The 22,112-nt window shown below is 35.8% G+C and overlaps 1 protein-coding gene and 1 long non-coding RNA gene across 12 annotated transcripts in view; one reads left to right on the plus strand and one right to left on the minus strand.

Annotated features, from left to right (window-relative positions):
* The window catches only part of ZNF385B (zinc finger protein 385B), a 445,637-nt gene that overhangs the window by 59,323 nt on the left and 364,202 nt on the right, over positions 1-22,112 (minus strand). For 9 of the 11 annotated variants that reach the window (XM_042994813.1, XM_042994809.1, XM_042994810.1 and 6 more), the window contains 2 exons: positions 5,456-5,494; positions 1,234-1,344 (listed from right to left, as the gene is read on the minus strand). In XM_042994813.1, the coding sequence (XP_042850747.1) occupies positions 1,234-1,344; positions 5,456-5,494 (150 nt within the window). Of the gene's footprint in view, positions 1-1,233; positions 1,345-1,741; positions 1,792-5,455; positions 5,495-22,112 lie in introns of those variants that run through there. The other 2 variants (XM_042994817.1, XM_042994814.1) reach the window with 2 other exon arrangements.
* Positions 1,954-15,913, plus strand: LOC102955324. The gene is made up of 4 exons (XR_006220830.1): positions 1,954-2,113; positions 2,180-2,298; positions 13,478-13,547; positions 15,255-15,913. It is a non-coding gene; the product is annotated as an uncharacterized LOC102955324 (long non-coding RNA).

The raw sequence follows: 22,112 nt of genomic DNA on the forward strand, positions 1-22,112 counted from the left end.
TATTCTTTCACCAATATTACAGTCTTGATTACTGTAGGTTTTAAGGTGGCTATTGAAATCAAGAAGTGGAAGTCCTCAAAATTTGTTGTTCTTTTTTTTTTTTTTAAGCTTTAGCTCTTATAGGGCTTTTCTTTTCTATGTCAATTAAGAAATAGCTTGGCATTTTCTACAAAAATGCTTTCTGGGATTTTAATTGGGATTGTGCAGGGTCTATAGATGAATCTGGGGACAGATGATAATATTAAGACTTCAAATGAATTGATACTATATAATTCTCAATTTTTTAGGAACACTTTAATTCTTGAATAGGCAGTTGAGGAGGATTTTATCAAGTGCCATAAAAATTTATTTGACCTTTAATGGAAATCACATTAAATATACCTTTACAAATCATATTAAGCATGACAAAAGCACTCTTTTCCAATGACTATAAGTTTTATTATGTTTCCTATATAGAATTATCAAAATATCATTTAATGGTATATGTAAATAAGAGTATTTATTATTTTAGTATTTGCAAGAAACATGAATCCTGTAACATGTTCTTTGAAAAATGGCTTCTGGGATGGAGTAACTCAGGAAATAACACATATAATATACAGCTGTAGATTCAGATTTGTCTTGGTCATTGGCTTTACTTGGTAATTGGGTATTATAGACATTCTAATATTATTTATTTTAATTTCATGTTATCTTATTTTTACATTTTAAAATCTATTTTAATAAGTGATTTATATCCTTTTCTTTTTCTTTTGTTTTTCTTTTTTTAGCAGGATGGTTATGCTGGCCAGATAAAATAATTTACAAAGATTTCCCTACACTTCCATGTTGTGGGAAAATATAAATTGTATAATAAGTTCTTCTCTCAGGTATTTAATATGATTTGGCATACACATAAAATGTGACACTTGTTATAAAGAGAAATAACAATGGTTTTCTTCAGCATTCATTGTATTTTAAACCTTAAAAAATATTTTCTGCTATTTAAGTATTTTTGCAAAGTAAACATAATTTGAGTGAGATCAGAGAAATTCTTGATTTTTGATATTAACCACTCTATTGCTCTGGTTTCTATGTTGAATCTGAATCGGAAAATGTGGCACGCTAAAGAAAGTGGGCCACCAGTGGGAGTGGCTGCTCGAGGGCATGTAAATATGAAGAGATATACATATCCAGAACAATCAGACTTTCAGCTTGACAGACTACAGAGAGCAATGAAAAGGTGATACTCACATCTGAGTTAAAGCGAAGCTGACAGACATTACAAGAAATAACTTGTTTCTTCTTTGGGGGAATGGACACTCCAAAAGTATGGTTAATGACTGCTTTTTGCACAGGATCCATCTGAAGAGCAAATGATAAAATAGTCAATTTACAACTTCAAAGGACAGACAATAGTGTGAGCAAGTAGAAGTATTTATATTATTTCTTAGGGTTTTAACTTGTAGTTCCCAAACAGGGATAATACAGAATCTCACTCAATAGTAATGTACTTGTTTCCAGTAATTAAAAACGAGGACAAAAAACTGGTTTGAAATAATGACCCTCTCTCCCCCGCCCCCAACCAAGTCACAGGAGAATTACAACATCTCAAGAAATCTTATACCTATATAAGGAACCTTGAAAAATCTTAAAAGAATCATAAAATAAGAAAATTTAAGATCAAAAGGTCAGGGTCCAAATTTACTTGTTAATGTTTTCCCTATATGAGGTGATGATACATAAGATGGTCTGAAATTACCTCAATGATGATTACTATGCATATATTTAAATTTCTAAATTTTTGATTTATGGCAAAATTTTGTAAATGACAGGGTCATATTACAACATAGAAAATTCTGATCTTTATGTTAAAATAATATGTTTTATGTGCTATAGATTGACATCATCCTACTTGAAATGCATGTCACAATTGTACACTCAAATACCCAAAGCAGATTGGTTAACATGCAACCTTTGTTTAATTACTGATCAAGTAAAGTTTTGACTTATAACCTGTGACTTTCCTTCCTTTGGTTTGCATGTTCCATACATATTCAAAGAAACTCATGGTGATGAAAGTACTCAACAATAGACAAAGTATGGCATAAAGCCATGAAAATACCGGGAAAAGGTAAGAACACTATTTGTAGAGCCTATAAAAAGAGAGACAGAGCGGTGATTCTCTTGTGTACTCCAGATAATCTCCAGCATTAACATCAGACAACTGGCAGTTCAAAAAACAATGCGGATGATGAACAAAGCATTACTTATAAACCGATGTAATGCGAATAAGGACAGATCCACTGACACCATCAGGTAGGAAATCTCCTGAGGTTTGAGTTTAGGATTGGATTAGTTGATGATATTTGGTAGAGAAGAGAAATGAATACCATCCCTGATCAGGAATATAAATCAACAAAGTACAAAATTAGCAATTAGAAGAACTTAAGTACATTAGAAAAGAGGGTGGATTACAGAATTACTGAATAGTAAAGTAGCCTATTTTTTGCTAAGAGTTTAAAGGGCATGACAGGACAATGTATTCCCACTATACAGAACAAAAATTTGAAGAGGGGAATGTTCTGGAGTGACAGAACTATTCTATATCCTGACTGTAGTCGTGGTTACACGAATTTACATGTGTTAAAATTTATAGAACTACATGCACCCCTAAAAAGTCAATTTTATGTGTGATAATTTAAAACATAAAAAAGAAAAATTGTTAAGAGTATTACAATTAACTACTAAATGTAAAATATCATTACTGGAAAATCTGGAGATTTCTTTCGTTCAAGGTCATAACTGATGTATTAAGTGTACTTAATGAGAAAAAAAAAACCTTCCACAGGTAAAGAAAATCTCAAAAGTTCAGAAAATAGAACTGTAGTTCATTTTTTAGGTTATTCACAAATGCATACACTTAAGCCTCATTCATCCCCTCGTAAAACATGAAACTATACTTTCTAAAAAATAAATGTTTATTCATTTTTGAGAAAGAGAGAGAGCATGAATGGGGGAGGGGCAGGGGGGCAGAGAATCCAAAGTGGGCTCTGCACTGACAGCACAGAGCCCAACACAGGGCTCGAACCCATGAACCATGAGATCATGACCTGAGTTGAAGTTGGATGCTCAACCGACTGAGCCACCCAGGCGCCCTGAAAGTGTATTTTCTGATTGTTACTAGAGATGGCAAATCAGTTTGAACAGGCTTAAAAATAAAATAGCCTAACTAATATGGCAGGATGAAAAATAGTACATTGTTTTGCAAAGTTTAAAAATAAGAGCAATTTATTGATGTTATCTCTTCTTAGGGTCTGAAAAATACTGGCTCTGTGTGAACTACATGGGATAAAACTATATGAATTTTTCCCAAACACCAGTTTTCTGTATGCTGCTTTCATTATTCTTGTCATATTCATATATTATGCTATTATTATTTATTTTTTCTTTAAATCAAAATAAAATTGACTTTTTGACAACATAGCCATAATATTCATGAAATCATAGCTTTAATGTATTCTTTCTTACATTAAAAAAAGAAAACTAACATTAAAAATGAAAACTTCATTATCTAAAATAAATGCATATATTCCTGTGGCTCCCATACCACCATATAGAAACAAAGACAAAAGACATATCTACAATAACCTAGCCCCAAGTTTTTAGTAAACCAAGATACCTGCTGATAGCTCCAACATGACCCTTGAATACAAACATTCCTTTTAAAATTTTGAAATTGTTAGCTGGCAATATAACTTTTCAAATAGCTCCTAGTACAACTTTATTCTACCTAAATCTCACATTGGCAACACATCAGCTTGAAAATATCCCCTAGTGTTCCCAAGGCTGGGAGCAATCTATCCTAAAAGGTGAATTGTGGATGAGCACCCCAGATACAAAGGCAGGCAGGTTCCCAGCCATCTGTTCTCTGAAGAATAAACTAAGGAGGTTCCTTCAAGAAATGCTTACCAGAATTGACTTCTCTACTTTATACACATAATCCTACTCATCTTCATAAAATCAACTAAATGAACACACAGCCCTTTTATCCCATTACTTGCCACCTATCCTTAACTCTTGCTGCCTTTTATCCTTTGCACAACTTACCACTAATCATGTAAAAATTTTATCCCCTATGTTTCTCACTTGGAACAGATTTTCTCTATTTTCCATTTGATTCTCTATATTTTTTTACAGAGATTTTGGGAAAAGATTCACTCCCCACCCTTTCCCCCCTTCCCTTCACTCCCTTTTCCCCCTCCCCCCTTCTCCCCTTGTCCCCTTTCTCCTTCCTCCCTCTTTCTCCCCTTCCCTCCTCCCCCATCTAAATCTCTTTTGTCTTCCTCTGCTGTTTATCACAGAATTCTATGTTTGTTTGTTGTTTTTTTTTTTAATTTTTATTCATTATGAGAGAGAGTGTGTGAGCAGGGGAGGGGCAGGGAGAGAGGGAGAGAGAATCCCAAGCAGGTCCCGTGCTGTGCTGAGCTCAACGTGGGGCTCCATCTCTTGAACTGTGAGATCATGACCTGAACCGAAGTCAAGGGTTGACCACTTAACTGACTGAGCTACCCAGGCACCCCTCTACATTTCTTATTCAAATGTCATTTTGGGGAGCACAATTCAGTTGAAAAAAAACTTTAAATTGTTTAAAAAAGATAGTTCACTTGCCAACTCAGCTGATACCTTGAAACAGATACTATCTTGCTGATTTTGAGTATCTGCCACCAGACACAAGAGCTACAAGTACCGGAGTCATTTCAGTGGGATTCAGACATGGGATAACAGAGAGAAGGTTTTCCGATCTTTCCCTCTCTGTTCTTAAAAGTATTAAGTGATAAAATCCTGAATTCTTTTCTTGGCATTTCTGTAACACTCTACAAGTTAGATGAAAATAATAACTACGATGTTAATTTATACTAACTTATATTTTTTTTCTTCCACGAATGCATGTCAGTTCTCTGTAACTATAATGAGATATGGATAACTAAATTAGTGGTAATTCTTTTATTCAATTCCCAGTTTTCAGGATGAATAAAACATCAGGGTGAATAAAACATTCTCATAAATCCTAAAATGTGATAGATACAAGTGGTCAGTTTAGTATAGTCAAAAGTATATATATGTATCATAATGATCTCATATGTAAAATACTCAGGAAAATTATTGGAGATATTACAATTAAATGAGAGTATGAATTTTCTTTCAAACATCAGTTGGCTTTCTCATAGACATTTGATTATTCAAAATAAACAAGTGTTTTCAAACATCTCTATTAAAATATTTATATTACTTTAAAATGAACAAATAGTTTGTTAAATATTCATATTAAGTTAGCTCATGTTCATTTATATTGCACAAGAAAGCTGTATATGGATTGAGAAAATTGTGATTCTTTGTACACTATGCTAAAGAAGGTTTTGTTTTTTTTTAAGGAAAAAAATTCCACACAGCTCTAGCTTCCAATGTTCCTTACCTGGCAGAATTTATTGGTCCCAAATAAGCCTCTTCTTTTCTAAAAAAGTAAAAGTTAGAAGTAGTCATCTGGAATTTTGAGGCTAGCAAGCACATTTTCATGAAATTTTAAAAATTTATTTTCTTTGCTCATCTCTGATTAAAAAGCCTGAAATGCTTACTAACTAAAAAGCAGCAAGAGTTAACACCTGCCACTTTTCCTAATGAAAATCATGTAGAAATGAAAAGCTAAACCTATTAGTGCAATTAACTGGTAGGTAATAAAAATGAAAGATGGGGTTGTGGCTATTACCAGGAATTGAGGAGATAATTGGAGGCTATGTGTGGACAAATGAACTATTATATTACAGTACTTATAAATGAATTAATGAAGCTGGCCTTATCACACCATCTTTTATATTTTCAATCAGAATAAGAGCAAACAGGTATCTTTGATGTATTTACCAGGATTATGGAACCATAAATCTCTATTAATTTTTAAAAAGTACTATTTTCATTGAGCATAGCACAAAGTAATATACGTCTTCACAGTGTAGGCTATGACATAAAAATATGCAGCTGCAAATAAAACTTAGCCTCAGGGAAAAGAAACACAGCAGCACCTCACTAAAGGCAGGAGGAACACTATGGGTGGAGAGAGAATTGAATGGAGGGGCTACATCACCAAATGGCTTCGTTCTCAAGGATATTTAGATCGTAGGTAATTTTGCTAGCGGGAACTTTTGGCAAAGAACAGAGAAATACAAACTTCCCTACTATCTCAACAATTTTCACAAGGCCTGAAATTTGATTTATATTCTTGGAAGAGTCTTAAAATGATTGCACTAGCCATCAAGTGGGTCTGGGTGTTAGAATAAACTGAGCACCACCCAATTAAAAAGCAAAACAGACTGCTCAAGGATTGTACAAGGCTTTCTTTTTTTTCTTTTTTCTTTTTATTTATTTTTTTACAAGGTTTTCTTCAATGTGATTAAGTGGCCAGGTATCTGTACTATTTTCAAAGATGGAAAAATTTCATCTGAAACTTAGCCATCTATTTTAACCAATATTCTGAAAGGCATTTGGTAAGCACTTATTGTACAATAGAACAGGCAATACTAGTTTTTTTCTATTAAATGGAAGTATAAACTGTTTTTTTTACTTTTAAAATGTATTTATTTTATTTATTTTAAAGACTTTATTTTTTAAAGTAATCTCCACACCCAACTACCCAACGTGGGGCTCAACCTGATGACCCTGAGATCAAGAATCAGATGCTCCACTGACTGAGTCAGTCAGGCATCCCTGACTTTTAAAATAAAAAAAAAATCAGTCATCCAGGGGCACCTAGGTGGCTCCGTCACTTAAGCAACCGACTCTTGGTTTTGGCTCAGGTCATGATCTCATGGCTTGTGAGTTTGAGCCCAGCACTGGGTTCTATGTTGACAGCACAGAGCCTGCTTGGGGTTCTGTCTCCCTCTCTCGCTGCCCCTCCCCTGATTGTTCCTTATCTCTCTCTCGAAATAGATAAAAATAAACATAAAAAAATAAATAAAAATAAAAATCAGTCATCCAACAAACATTTCTGCAGGCCTAATATGTCAGATATTGTTCCAGACTAGATAGGGTAGGATGAGTCCAACATAAGGACATATTTATAATCATAAAAATTAAAACATGAAAAAAACAAAAACAAAAACCCAACAGTATAAACTGGGCCTGGAAAAAGAAGCGACTGTTAAGCAAAATAGTAAGGCATGAGAAGGTACATAAAAGTCTATTTTCTTTGCTCCACCCCTACTTTGGGTTTCTTTTCTCCCTTTTCTGATTTTCTCACATTTTAAGCATCCAGGATCCTCCCTTTAACAGTGGTGTCAATGCGTTACCCTCCTAGGGGTGTTTTCCTTTCATTTCCTTTTTTAGCTGTGGAATAACAACAATAAACATCATAATAAGAGCAGCTTAGATTTATAGAGCTCTTACCACGCGCCAGGAATTACCCAAAGGGATTATTTTGTGCAGTCTCCACCATCGCACAAGGCAGATACGATTATCATTCTCCTTTACAAATGAGGAATCTGAGGCTTTGAGAGATTTAATAGCTTGTCACCCCTGAGTCCAAAGGTCTGAAGCCAGGATTCAAACTCAGGCAGGAGTCTCTCCCACGCTGCTCCCCGCTAATGGAACACGGAGCAGGGATGACAGGCAGCGTGGGTGGTGCTGCTGATGGGTGTGAGATTTGAAGGAAGGGTGAGTGTTTCTAGCGCTTCTGCAGTCTGGAAGGCGGTTGTCTACTCCAGCTACACAGAAGGCCTTCTTGATGCTTAAGTAAGTTTCCTGAAGAGGGAAGTCTGGGTTTTCCTGTTTCTGATCCATTTTTGTCACTCTTAGAATAAGCCCATTTCTTCTTCTGTAACTTCAGGAGAGCCATATGTAAAAATTGGGGGTGTCCTGTCCTCCTTCCCCATTGTAACCATTGGACTTGCACCCAGAAAAAAATACCTAGAGGGAACACTCAGAGATTACACACAGCAGGGGATGGTCATCATTTACACCTGCCCTTGATTTACTGCCCAGAGGACCTCAACTACTAAACCCTGTGATGTAGGACTTTCTGGAAGTTTGGCAAAGCATCACTTTTTTAAGGGCAATATTATCAAATTACAATAGTACAGAAAGAATGACAGTTTTTCATCCCTTCCTTTTTAAAATTCAGATTTATGGAAAAGAATGTGACAATAGGGGCTCATTAAAATGTCAAATATAATGAAGTGACACATTTAAAAGTGATGGCTACATCACTGAAGAGTAATACTCCTCTGCAGTTCCTTCAAAAAAGGTTTTGCCTTTTATATTTGGATACTCTGACCACATGCCTTACTATTATTGTTTTACTTTTTTCAAATCCTTGAAAACTTAAATAGAAACAAAACGGACACAACCATCACAAAGACACATTTCTTCTCTCAAAGATCAAGAAATAGAAACAAGTGCATATCATTGGCAACATTCACGCAACCACCGCAGCTTTGTACTGTTTGGGATTTCAAATCAGAAAGCTCAATAAAAGTAAACCACATGGAACATCACACTGGAATTGCACGCTACCATGAGACCTGCATTTTTGCATCTGGAATGTGTAAGTGCAGAGACTTGCCGTACTGACACTGCTTCTCCTACCCAGAGCACCCTAGAGGGGTCCACGTGGATTCCGTCATTGTCACTGAAAGGAAGACAAATGGCGTGCCACTCTCTTCACAGACTGTTGATTCAACCAGGAGTGGTATGTCTGGAAAGGTGCTTCCCCCACATATCCCCAGCTTTTTGCTGAAACCACATATTGGCTGTGCCTTGCAAACCAAATCCATTGTGTCCCCACTACAATGGGATACCATTCCTCTACTGGAAAGTTAAGCAGTCATTCAGAAATGGTATAAAGTCTAAAGTAACACAACACACACCTAAGAAAATTATAGGCCACATTATATCTTAGTCTTAGTCTCAATAAAGCTATTTCTACTATGGCTATTACTACTTCTTTATCAAATATTGCAGACTGCTAAGTATTTTGAGGTACGTGACTGCGCAGAAATGAAATGGAATCCCAGGATCCCTTTCTAGGGTCTCCCTAATGGTGGCCAGTATTATTCTGTATAGAAAATATGAGTGGAGTCGGCCCAGAGATTTGAAGCAACCAATCAGAGTAGAGCACAGATTGGAATTTCATCCACCTCCCCTTTTTTGTTTAAATTAATTTAGAAAGGTTGACATCTTTCATTGAAATTCCATATTGTCAGACCCTCTTTGAAAAGCTCTGGGATTCATCAAGCAAGATTGTATATTTCAGTGACAGTAAGGATGACTGAGTAAGCAAAAGTACCCTGTGATCTATTTTGAAGATCTATTTGGAAAGAAAAATTAAACTGCATTTTCCAGGAGCGTTTTGGAGAAATTCCAACTTAGTTTTATTTTTGGATGAATAAAAACAAATGTAGAATGCTAAGAGATTTGTGTTTCTGCCTTAATAAATTTCAAGATTTCTTCCTAAATAAAATTCAAGATCACTCTGATAGTAAAAGGGGCAACATTTTTAGAGGTTAAGTGTTTCATATCAACCTAGACAGTCCTTGGGACTTTTTGCTCCTTTTCTAACACATCATACTTTTATAAATGCATGGTTTGCAATTTGCACAAACACTATCTTTTCTTGAAAATTCATTGATTTAACAAAGGTTGATTACTTGGCTATCATGCACTGTTTTAGGAATTGGACAAACAATGAAGGCAAGGCTTCAAAAATACAATGTTGTAGGTGAACAGACCCATATATCTAAAGTGATAAATAAGGTATTATCAGAGTGTTTCAAGTACCTTAAAAAAAATCAGATAGGAGAATGGGGAAAAAAAAACCCCACAATATTATACCACAGATAATTCCTAAAAACATTTTGGTTGTCTTGATACAACTATGGTTGATACTTTTACATATAAATCCATACCAAATATGTAAAAATAATGACATTACTCCATGATTTAGGGAAGTTGATACAGAATTCAGAATCATACACCTGGTAAAAGTAAGGGGCATGTTCTTCAGCTTTCAAAGTGGTCTGTGAGATTTCTGCAGAGGATGTCCTTTAACTACCAAGTACCAAGATAACAGCTGGTTGTCAGAGCCACTACGCTCATCATCATTTCCCAAGGGAAAGGGCAACTACAGTGATCTGCATTTTGGAAGCTCTCTAAAGATGAGCGCTAAGTGCTAGAGGCCTCTCACCTGCAAACCTTCCTAGTGGGTTTCTGTGCAGTGCAGTTGGCCTGGTACTTAGCGAATAGCAAAATGAGTATGCTACTTCTTGTGTTTTTTAGGTAAGTACATATTTGGTCCACGATCTAACAGTTATGAACATATTACAAGAAAATGTTTTTTTTGAGGAGCCAGGGTGGCTTGGTCGGTTGTGCAACTAATTCTTGATTTTGGTTCAGGTCATGATACCAGGGTCATGGGGTTGAGCCCTGAGTTCAGCTCCATGCTGAGAGTAGAGCCTGCTTAAGATTCATTTTCTCTCTCTCTCTCTCTCTCTCTCTCTCTCTCTCTCTCTCTCTCTCCCTCTCTCTCTCCCTCTGCCTCTTTCTCCCATTTGTGCACATGTGCTCCCTCTCTAAAATAATAAAAAATATTTTTCATTTTAACACTCTTAGAACTTTAAGGAGTTACTAAATGGTAAAAACAAAAAGACTAAAAGCAAATGAATGGGTGATTTCACCACTTCCCTCTCTTTAGTGGAAAACCAGTTTAATACCTTTGACAGATAATTTTAAAATTATTCTGAGTAGAAGGAATACATTTTAAGTTCTTTTTTAGACAGTAGTTATTTTGTTAGTGGGAGATGCTGCACGCTTAGACCTGGGTGCCCTACGGAAGCCGCACGTCTAATTTTGACAGTACATCCTTGTATGAAACCAATGTGGTCAGTACAAATGTAAAATGTTCCATTTTCCTGGCGGCTCCACATGCCTGGTGATTTTCCATGCTGCCAGGGATTAAGGGTGATGCAGCAAAGCTGTAGTTATGCCGCTGAGTAATTTAAGAAGCCACATCAAAGAGCATTTCAAAAAGTTCAGTTTAACAAATAAGACTTTCAATTTATGTCTGCAATGGGTATGAGACTTAACTGAAGGTTCTCTCAGACCTCATTGCATGGACACACATATGCAACGTTTTGGGTGTTGATGTTCCTATTCAAACAATAGATAAGTAAACTAAAACATTCTATTGCACATTACCCATATTCAGGTTAAACAATGCATTTGGAAATGTCTAATTGGTTAATGTAATGCCCAGACCACCCTCAACTCCAATAGTAACTGCTCCTTTTCAATGCAGGGAAAAAGCATTAAGGTAATGAGCTGAATTACATCTCCTAAGAAAACCCAGTGCTTTTCTTTGTTTGTTTCCATTCTTAAATAAGCAAATGTTTTGATGTGAAACCATTAGCAGAGGTGTTTTTCCATCAGGATGTAAAGAAAGTTCTTGAAAGTTTTTTGTATTATCTTTAAGAGTTGATGTTCCTGTAACTAAAATATTTTTTGGCCAGTAGGTGCATACAGATATGAAAGATCAGTAATGTCAAAGATAAAATAACAAAAAAATTCTTACGAAATTGTTAGATGCCCTTATGACAGAATGTAAGAAAATTTAGAAAATTTTTAAGAAAAATGAAAACTACCTGGAATCTTTTAGGAAATTAATAAGAATTTAGCTCTACTATGAATTTTAATAGCAAAGAAGAAAATGATAAATGCTATTAATATTTTTTTCTGTGAAAAAGTTACTACCTTCAAAGTATCTATATTTCTCAATAGCAACTCAATAAATATTCATATTTCAAAAACAGCTTGGGGCACTTGGGTGGCTCATTCGTTAAAGCATCCAACTCTTTTTTTTTTAAGTTTATTTATTTTTGAGAGACAGTGAGCTTAAGTTGGGGAGGGGCAGTGAGAGAGGGAAACAGAGGATCTAAAGGGGGTTCCTTTGCTGACAGCAGTGAGTGCAATGTGGGGCTCAAACTCATGAACTGTGAAATCAAGACCCAAGCTGAAGTCGGATGCTCAACCAACTGAGCCTCCCAGGCGCCCAAGCATCTAACTCTTGATTTTGGCTCAGGTCATGATCTCACGTTTTGTGGGTTCAAGCCCCACACTGGGATCTGCACTGAGAGTGTTGAGCCTGCTTGGGATTCTCTCTCTCCCTCTCACTCTGCCCCTCCCTAACCTCCTCTCTCTCTCTCAAAACAAATTAATTAAAAAAAAAGCCTAAGATATGCAAAGTTGATAATAAACTATGTTACCTGCCTGCCCCCCCCCCGCCCCCAACACTAACAAAGTTATAGTACATGATTCAGAGTGATGGGAACAGGGACTGGATTCACCAAGAGAATCTAAACTAAATCGATCAGTTGTTTCCTGTGTCATTTAGTGTTGTCTCTTCTCAGGGCAAAATAAAAAAGGAAATAGAGGGGCACCTGGGTGGCTCGGTCAGTTCAGCTTTTGACTTCAGCTCAGGTCATGATCTTGTGGTTTGTGAGTTCGAGCCCCGCTTTGGGCTCTGTGCTTGGAGCCTGCTTCAGATTCTGTGTCTCTCTCTGCCCCTCCCCCACTCATGCTCTGTCTCTGTCTCTTTCTCTCTCCGTCAAAAATAAATTAAAACATTTAAAAAAAAAAAAAAAGAAATAGAATATTTTGGGATTATGGACTGAAGAATAGGTTTTCAACAGATGTGCAAAATACTCAAAAAGATAGAGATTCATTTGAGAACAGATCGTGAGAAGCGATTATTCTACAGTACATTGGAAAAAGACATCCCATCCTGAAGTTTGGAAGGATAGGCTAATATATCTGAGATAGAAGATAGGCACTTTGTTTTTGACCTTTCCATTTGTTTTTAAAATAGTGACTTGAAAATATCCTCCAAAACTTTGTCTTCCAGATTAAACTGCTATAACATAAAATCGAGTGCCAAAAGTAAATCTGAGAAATATCTTTTCAAAAAACAAAATTCTTCATACTTTAGGAGAAAAAAAAATGCCATACAAGTAACTAAAGACTACTTGCTGATACTTACAAATGTAGCTTTAAAAGTTAGCAGTGAAGGTCTCCATGTATAAGTAAGTAAGAATATGTTTGCCCGTGTTCTGGTAAACAGGCTAAAAAAATGTTACAAAGGCTTTCTAAGAGACTAGGGAAGTGATGAGCTTTTTTGATTTAAAAATCAATATGCTTCCTAAGCAGCCAAATACATTAACTGACATCCTCTCAAAACCATTCTGTCAAAGCTAAGTTTGAAAAGCTGTTCAGTAACTAATCAGATATATCCCAATGCTGAGGCAAAACAGGTCCGTGACACAAATTAAAAAGGTAGAAGATGAAAAGAAAACCCCACTTGGCAGGAAGAAGTGCAAAATCAGAAACCAAGGCGTGTTGGGATGTATTCTTCATTCTGCAAAGCAAAGTGGAAAATGGAATGTTTTTTCCCCAAATGCAGGACAACACGTTTCTAACCCTTGCGCCAGGAAGAAACCTGACAGTTGAAGACTGACAAGGCTCCATGCAAGGTAACAAGCTGCAATGCTCCAATCCTTGGCATCTCGGGCTCTTACTCTCCCTGCCATACTCTCCTTACACAGTGGTAAAATGTCAGAGATCATCTACATTTTCAAATTGTTTTTTAATTTGTTTTAGTTTGAGCCCCAGAACACCCCCCCTCCCAAAGCAGAATCCTAACTGGAAATTCAATACAATAAACACTGAAAACCGTGCTGGGTAAAACCGGTAGGCCAGGCCCCACACCCACCAGCCTGACTTTAGTCCAGCTTTCTCATGTGAAAATAAGAAAAGATTTGGAGAATTTTAGTGAGTTGCTTGAACCTCTTCAGCCAAGACCAGAACCCAGATCTCTTGCTACAATTGCCAGATTTGCAAATAAAATTATAAGGTGCTCAAAGTTGAGTTTCAGATAAACAACAAATTGTTTTTTGGGGGTGCCTGCGTGGCTCAGTCTGTTGAGTCCAACTTTGGCTCAGCTCATCATCTCACGATTTGTGAGATCAAGTCCCACATCAAGCTCACTGCTGTCAGCACAGAGCCTGTGTCAGATCCTCTGTCCAGCTCTCTGCCTGCCCTTCCCTGCCTTTCAAAGATAAATAAAACATTAAAAAAACCCAACAAATAATTTTTAATAAGAATATATGTATGTGCCAAACATTGCATAGGATATTCTTATACTAAAAATAATTTGTTGTTTAGCTGAAATTTTACTTCAACTGAGCATCCTATATTTTATCTGTTCTTGTTTCCTGATTCCCATCCAAGATTTCCATGATTACATCGATGTGGATTCTACTGGTCCTCTTCCTTGCAAGCTTATCTTATAACACTTAACATTTTAGGGCTTTTATTAGGAAAGTGGTCCCGGAGTGGTTTTCTGGATAGGTGACATCAAAAATATTTTATGTCATATATTCATCTTGCTATTGCCTTTTTGTATGGATGTGTATACATATTAACTCTTCTCAGCAAAAAAAGGTTTGGGGTCCAACCCTGCATTTATACTATACAAAATATACCACACTTGTAAAGTAAAATAAAGAGCTTCCATATTGTGCCCTACTCTGTTCTCTGCGATGATAATTGCTTCATTGAATAATGCTCTGTTAATGGTACAGCTTGACATTTGACATTTATCCATTTGATTTATAATCATTTTTAGGTGATTGCAAGGAGCTACAGTTCAAACTAAAAGTAGTCTGAACTGAACTGTCTTCCTTTTCTTCTGAATTTGGAAGGAAATGTAGTCATTTCTAGGCAAAGCTATCTTATCCACCAGATTTGTTTCAAATATACACAAAGCCTTTTCTGCCTCTATATATTCTGAATAAAGCAACATATATAAGAGAAAAATGAATACAGAAAATGAAATCACCACGTAAATGTGTCTAGTTTGCTTATATTTTGGCCGTGGATATTGCATCAACATTTCCTAGTCAAGCCATGGATAAAAACCTACATGCACCACATAACAAGTTGTCGTGAAATACAGAATCCCTCAGTAACATTCATGAAAAGTTTTCACATTATGGAGCCAAAACCATTGGCTTATAAACCATTGGTTTATAATCTATCTACTCCTTATGAAGATTCTCAGAACTATTTTTAAATTATTTTGTTTTCCATTCTGAAAATCAGCCAATCAGGATGCTTGGCACATCAAAGCCTTCATAACACTCGCCTGAAATTTTTATTCACCCTTTTGTCTCCACCAGCCTTTAACATCTTTACTCAAATGGAACAAATACCTATACCTAACAACACAAGAAGTGGATATATCACTTGATTTAAAAGGGTTTGTATAATTATCCAGGAATCATCAAATTTCTGCTTCACAACAGAACAGTATCACAAGAACAATTGTTGGCAGTTATCAAACCACTGCAGTGCAACCGGCCTCCTGAAGCTCGGGGTTAAAAGCTGGCCTCTGGAAATCAATCATGCTCTCGGCAGAGAAGAATATTTCAGTGATATGAAAGCTGAAATGGAGACTATAATCTTTTGTGATTACCCTCGAGGCCGAAGCAAACGCAAAAAGGAAAGTCCATGAATTGCTGATAATTTCCTGTGATGACCGATTCCCAGGAAATTCAGATAGAACTCTTGCTCTGTAACAAAATGATGGTTCTCCCCAGAACTGCAGCCTCAAAGAACTCCACATCCAGATGTCACAATGCTTCTTCAGAAGCTATTCACCCATAAGAGGGGCCAGGCCTGTGAGGCAGCAGGTCTCCCTCTGAAGACAATGGAGTGTCTGATTGCACAAGGAGGGATGAGCTATGGGCTATAGGCTGTTTTCCTAGAACGTTATTTTATGAAGGAACGGATTGAAAATATATCTGTTTCGAGCCTTTTTTCTCCTCATACAAGTGTGAAGATTGATTTATTTCTCTGCTGTTCCTATTAGCTATTAGCTATGGTTATCTTGGCTTATAAAATTTTTAACTTTTTATTTGGGCTGATAGTTGTATTCTGAGAAAAAAATGTTTTTCATACATATGTGCATACTCTTAATGTCTATATAATATTTTGGGATAGAATACAAAATCTTTTCTGAATAAGCATCAAACTTACAGTTAGATGCCACTGCTCAGAACACAGGTTAAATGGGTTCTTCTCATAGATTGGCAATTGAAATTCAGGGAAAAGGGGGGACACAGAGTCAATGGAGATCTCTAATTGTCAGAAGTCCAAATAATTTTTAGAATAAATTTCCATTATCAATAGATGAAGGATAATTTAATATGTTGGCTTCTATGACTGGGTTTAAAATCTTTTTTAAACTGTTACATTAACTACTAGTCGTTTAATGAATAATGTGAGAATAAAGGTTCTATGTTTGGAAGTCAAGCGTATTTTAAAAATGTAATAGAAAACATTATTACATCTTAGGAGTCAATGATAATGTGTCCTAAGTGCACAGCTCTCAGGTTCAAAATACCTTTATCCATAGCCTTTAAAGTCTAAATATCATTGAAAGTAAACAGGCAAACTGGAATGCAACCAAACCAGTATGGTTATTCCCCACCTCCACTCCACACCTTCTCCCTAGCCCTGCTCCAAATTCGGCTATAGCCTCTCTTCATTGTTTTTAGGCAGTCAGGTGATTCTGATCTTTAAGTATGCCCTAGTACTATCTCATTCAGCTAATGTAAATTGAGTACTTGCTTAGTACCAAGCACAACTCTTTTAAGCTGAGTGTAAATGTTTTAAACTCAAGAACCAGGTCTTAGCCATGTATATATCCTTAGCATCTACCTTAAATAGGATTGCTCTAATGCACAAAGCCAGCCCCAGTGATGAATATAACTTGGTTTGTTTAAGGTAATTGGCTAGGAAGATGAGATCAAAGGGATAGAAATATTAATATTAATATTATTTATAAGAATAGAGCTTTGCCATTTTAAGAGTCCTTTCATAAACATGATCTCATTTGATATTCATGGAATTTTAGATTGTTAAAAATAATATGATGATACAATGGGGTGCCCGCCTGGCTTAGTCCCTACAGCATGTGACTCTTGATCTCAGGGTTGTGAGTTTGAGCCCCACATTGGGTGTAGAGATTACTTTAAAATAAAATCTTAAAAAATAATATAGTGATAGGTTGTATAGTTATGATTTTTTCACAGAGTCACACTAAATTTCAGAAATTTTCTAAATATGCAGTCATATCCTCAGTTCTCCATAAACATACTAAACTTAAATTTTCATGATATGATATAGATTAGGAAGGTATTATCACCTCTGGTTTTAAAATGAGGAAAAGTGGAGCTAAGTGACTTTCTCCAGATCAAAGAGAATGAGTCCAGATATGAATGAGTGTTCTGGCTCCCAGTCCAATGCTCTTTCCCTGTGCAAAGAAGTAGCTCACTGTCCTTCACTCTGCCTCCTGCTTCCCCATGTAGCATGAAGCAGCATCAAGACTAGGTAGAATAGCTACAGATTTACTTTGGAACAAGGCAAACAGAATTACTTCTTTGAGATCAGAGAGAACATTCCAGGTGGCTTTGGGGAGGAGGTGAGATATAACACATGAATGAGTGACTGACTAAATGAATGCCAACACCTCTTTAGAAGGTAAGTACTTCAAAATTGACAATTAAGTATACACTATGTAATAGTGGTGTTACTAATCATTTTAGCCTCTAATAGCTTCAGCTCATTTTTGGGAAATGAAGGTTTTTTTGGGTTTGATTATATTATTATGAAAATGAATCAATTTACATACTATGAATGTTTGATGTCTACATAAAAAAAAAGATAAATTAGACCCAGACACATATTTATAATTAATGGAGACTTAATGTACACCTCTAATTATTGTAAACCATAAACCTGTGAAAGAGATCAGATATGTGTCCTACTACAACACTCACATCATTACTTGGCTGTAGAAACTATTCACAGTAAGAAAAAAGTATGAGACTGACAAGACAAGTCTATCTTCTAAGTAGAATACACTTGCAGGGGTGCCTGGCTGGCTCAGTTGGTGGAGCATGTGACTCTTGATCTTGGGGTTGTGGATTCAAGCCCCATGTTGAGTGTAGAGATTAAAAATAAAATCTTAAAAAATAAAATAAATAGAATACACATCAAATGAGAGTTTTTTAAATCTGACTTTAGGAGCCACAAGGATTTTTTGGGTACTTAAATATGTCCCACATGAATAACTTGTTAGAAAGATACACATTTAAATTCAAAATATGTCAGGGTGGAGACCAGCTCTTGCTTGTCTAATATTTAGCTTTTTTCCCTTTTCAGTGGCAGAGCTATCTACTGGAAGAAATGTGAAGCCTGGATTATATTCTTCAATCTTCCATTTTGCAAAAAGGGGGCAACAATGACACTCGTAGCCTATTTTATATGTGAGCGTGTTAGAAGAATTAACCTAGAATGTCTTGAAAATATGTTAAAGCCCTCTGATACTAGAATTCCATGAAAATAAAGTGTTGTTCATATAATTTAAGTTTTTCCCAATCTTTTTTCAAGCATCAGAACATAAAAAGGAAGGTAAGAACATCTAAACTGACAGCTAAATCTGTGAAAAATATATTTTTCCAAGATTCCTACTTGGTTCCGCAAAGATGTTGAAACTTCACAGATTGCTAAATAGCACTCCAATTCATCTTTAGCACCCTCAATGACAGTTCTAAAAGTAAAGGGATTGGAATATTCCAAAACATGTTTTTCCTTCCCCCAAAGAGTTTTAAGACCTAATTCTGAATACAAGAATCTAGATGGAAGGGGGGGGGGGGAGGAAAAAGAAAAAGAAAAAGAAAAAGCCCAGTCTGTTGGCTATTGGATGGATTCCCAAATTTTTGATAAAAGTTTTCCAGAAAACACCACCATCAATGAATGTTTATAGAGCAACCAATTTGGAAATAACATTTTGGGCTGAAGGGAATGTTTGGTACAATAATATTTTGCTACTTTTTTATATTTATTAAGCTCCTCTACTTTATCATTGGCACTTAAAGACTTGGTCACTGAGAGAAGCTAAGAACAAGGTTGTTGTTGGTTTCTTCTCCTTTTAATTAACTGGAAATTTGTTAAGAATAAGATAAATTATTTTAAGAAGATGGCCTGACATAGACACTTTTTCCAAGTTGACTCTACTCTTGAAAAATGCTGTGCTGGGACAGCGCCAAGACTGAAGACCTGTCTTGCCAGAAAATCTGATGTGCCCTCCAAGTACACATAATCCTTGAAACCCTAGCACTGAAGATGAGGTCCCAGAGCCATGTGAGGTTGAGACTGGGATAATGAAAGGGACATGTGAGAGGACATAGCGTGGTGGGACTATAGATGCCTCTTTTCACAGGCTTCTGAAACCTTGTGTTCCCTTACTGCATAAGAGCCCATCAAGGTCTTAATCTAATGTTTCTTGGCAGCTTAATCAACTGAATTGACTATTGACTATCAACAATATCCTCTATTATGTTATGGTGAATTTTACAAGAGGAAGAAGTAATGTCTATCAGACAGTGAGCAGCTTCTGTCTTATTCACTGTAATTCTTTCTTAGCACAATGACTGGCATGCATAGACATTTAGTGAGTGGTTGTGAATGAATGCCTTTTCCTAGATGCCACAGACAAATAATTTATTTAGGGAGAGAGAAGACATATGACCATACGTTATATAAACATACATGTATACATACCGTATAAATAATATCTACATATTCTAAAGAGGTTTCAACAGTGAGTAAAGGGAGCTTTGAACACAAAGTCTTTAATAGGTAAATCTTGACCCTTTGAATAGGGCAAAGGACATGACTTAAATTTTTAAAAGATATGTTTGTAGTTTGAAGAGGGAGACAATAGTATAGATAGATGGTCACGATGTAGTTTTTTTCCTCCCAGGTCATGTTTACATAATTTTTCTCTGTCATATTGAATAGAGTTGTAAAAATTTCCAGGCAGGAATTTATGCCTAAATATTTGTACAAAATCTTTGTTAGTTTTATACGACATTTCAAAGATTTCCTATAAACATTTTTTTTTCAAATGATCTAGGGTGTTGCTATTCACTTTTCTAAGTCCAGCAACAGGCCTTCACCCTCCCCCCTCTTTAAGTAAATTTCAGTAACCATGGAAAATTTCAACTTGGCATATTCTAATATACATTTCACTAGAACATATAGAAGAATAGGATCCTTCAATATATTTTAAGCATATCATGAAAATAAAAATTCAACCATATTCTCTTTTTTATTTTATTTATTTTCTTATCCATTTTATTTTATTTATTTTATCTCTATTTCATTCTATTTTTTATTTGGACAAATGTATCATTTCGAGTAGCTGGACATACTAACATCCCAGGAAATAGGGAATATATAACTTTTTAATGAGAGCAAAGCATTACTAGAGTAAAAAAGAAGGCTTAAATGGCAAAAAAAAAAAAACCAAAAACCAAAAAACAAAAAACAAAAAAAACAAAAAAAAACCTCACAGTTGGTTACATTAGCAGAGATAAAATATTTTGTTTAAATTAAATGAAAAAAAATCAGATAAAAAAGTATGTACCCAAATGTTTAAATCAAGACTTCATTAGATAGTAAAAGTATTAAAGATAGATTTAAAAATTAAATGTTTTGGCTTACTTCAGGTTTCCTTACAGTAAAACATCATGAGAAACATGGCATGAATTAATAGCAAAATAAATGTGATTTTGATTCCCAATTTCTTTATTTTGTACCTCCTTGATAAATATATTATTATTTCTGGTACAAGAAAGAAAAATTTTAGAGCTTTTTTTTTAATTTTAAAGTTCATTTATTTTTGAAAGAAAGAAAACACAAGTAGGGAAGGGGAAGAGAAAGAGGGAGACATAGAATTTGAATCAGGTTCCAGGCTCTGAGCTGTCCATGCAGATACCAACATGGGCCTCTAACCCACGAGCTGTGAGATCATGGCCTGAGCCAAAGTCTGATGCTTAACCAACTAAGCCACCCACACGTCCCAAGAAAAAAAAAATTTAAATATTCATTGAGATTACCAAACTGTGGATAGCCTAGAATCTCAAGGGTTTAGAATGACAAACAGTAGATATATAGATCATTTCACAGATTGGCATGGGTGATTCAGAGGCATACAGTGATTTGGGACTGTATGCTTAGAAATCATCTTTATTCTGTTCCACAAATTTGTTAATGTGTCAGGAAAAAATAATTTCAAGGTATGTAGGAAAAATCAGATTATTTTTCACAAAAATAAGATTGTTGAGCCTCTTGCAATAAAGCATCTGTGATGCTATTGTGCTCATGCTTTCCTAGAGCAGTTGCAAAAACAAGGCAGGACTCAAAAAGACATCTGAAATAGTAGACATGGAAAATACCTGCCAATCAGCAGAGAAATTGATAGGTGACTGTGGTCTTGAGGTGGCTTGTGATTATATCTATAGCTATGGAGAGTCACACAAATACATCTGTGTATGTATCCAGTATGTGGCTGTTAAAAAGGAACTTGACCTATTATCATCACATACAATATATAAGTTGCATATATGTCGTAGACTGCTTGTGCTACCATAACAAAATACCATAGAGTGGGTGGCTTAAACAACAGAAATATATTTTATCACAATTGTGGAGACTGGAAGTCTGAGATCAGGGCACCAGCATCTTCAGGTCCTGGTGAGAGCTCTCTTCCTGGCTGCAGACGGCTGCTATCTCACTATGTCTTCACATGGTAGAGAGAGGGAAAGCTCTCTGTGGTCTCTTCTTATAAGTGCACTAATCCCATTATGAGGGCCTCACCCTCATGATCATCTAACCCTAACCTCTCAAAAACCCCATCTCTAAATACCATCTGCAGGTGTTAGGGCTTCAAAATACGTATTTGGGGAGGAGGACACAAACACTCAGTCCATGGCAGTATGTGTGTGGACCTGGCTTCTTAATGGACTTACTTTATCATAATAAGTTGATACTATCCATCCTGTTAAATATGCAATTTATTTCAATTCTGAAGCAGCCTCTTCTTATGGAGAATTAAACATCGTGTATTACCTGCTTGTTAAACACCATATATTAAATACCAGGTATTATCTGGATTGAATGAAGAT

Source organism: Panthera tigris, chromosome C1 (assembly GCF_018350195.1).
Source record: "Panthera tigris isolate Pti1 chromosome C1, P.tigris_Pti1_mat1.1, whole genome shotgun sequence".
Taxonomy (NCBI): domain Eukaryota; kingdom Metazoa; phylum Chordata; class Mammalia; order Carnivora; family Felidae; genus Panthera; species Panthera tigris.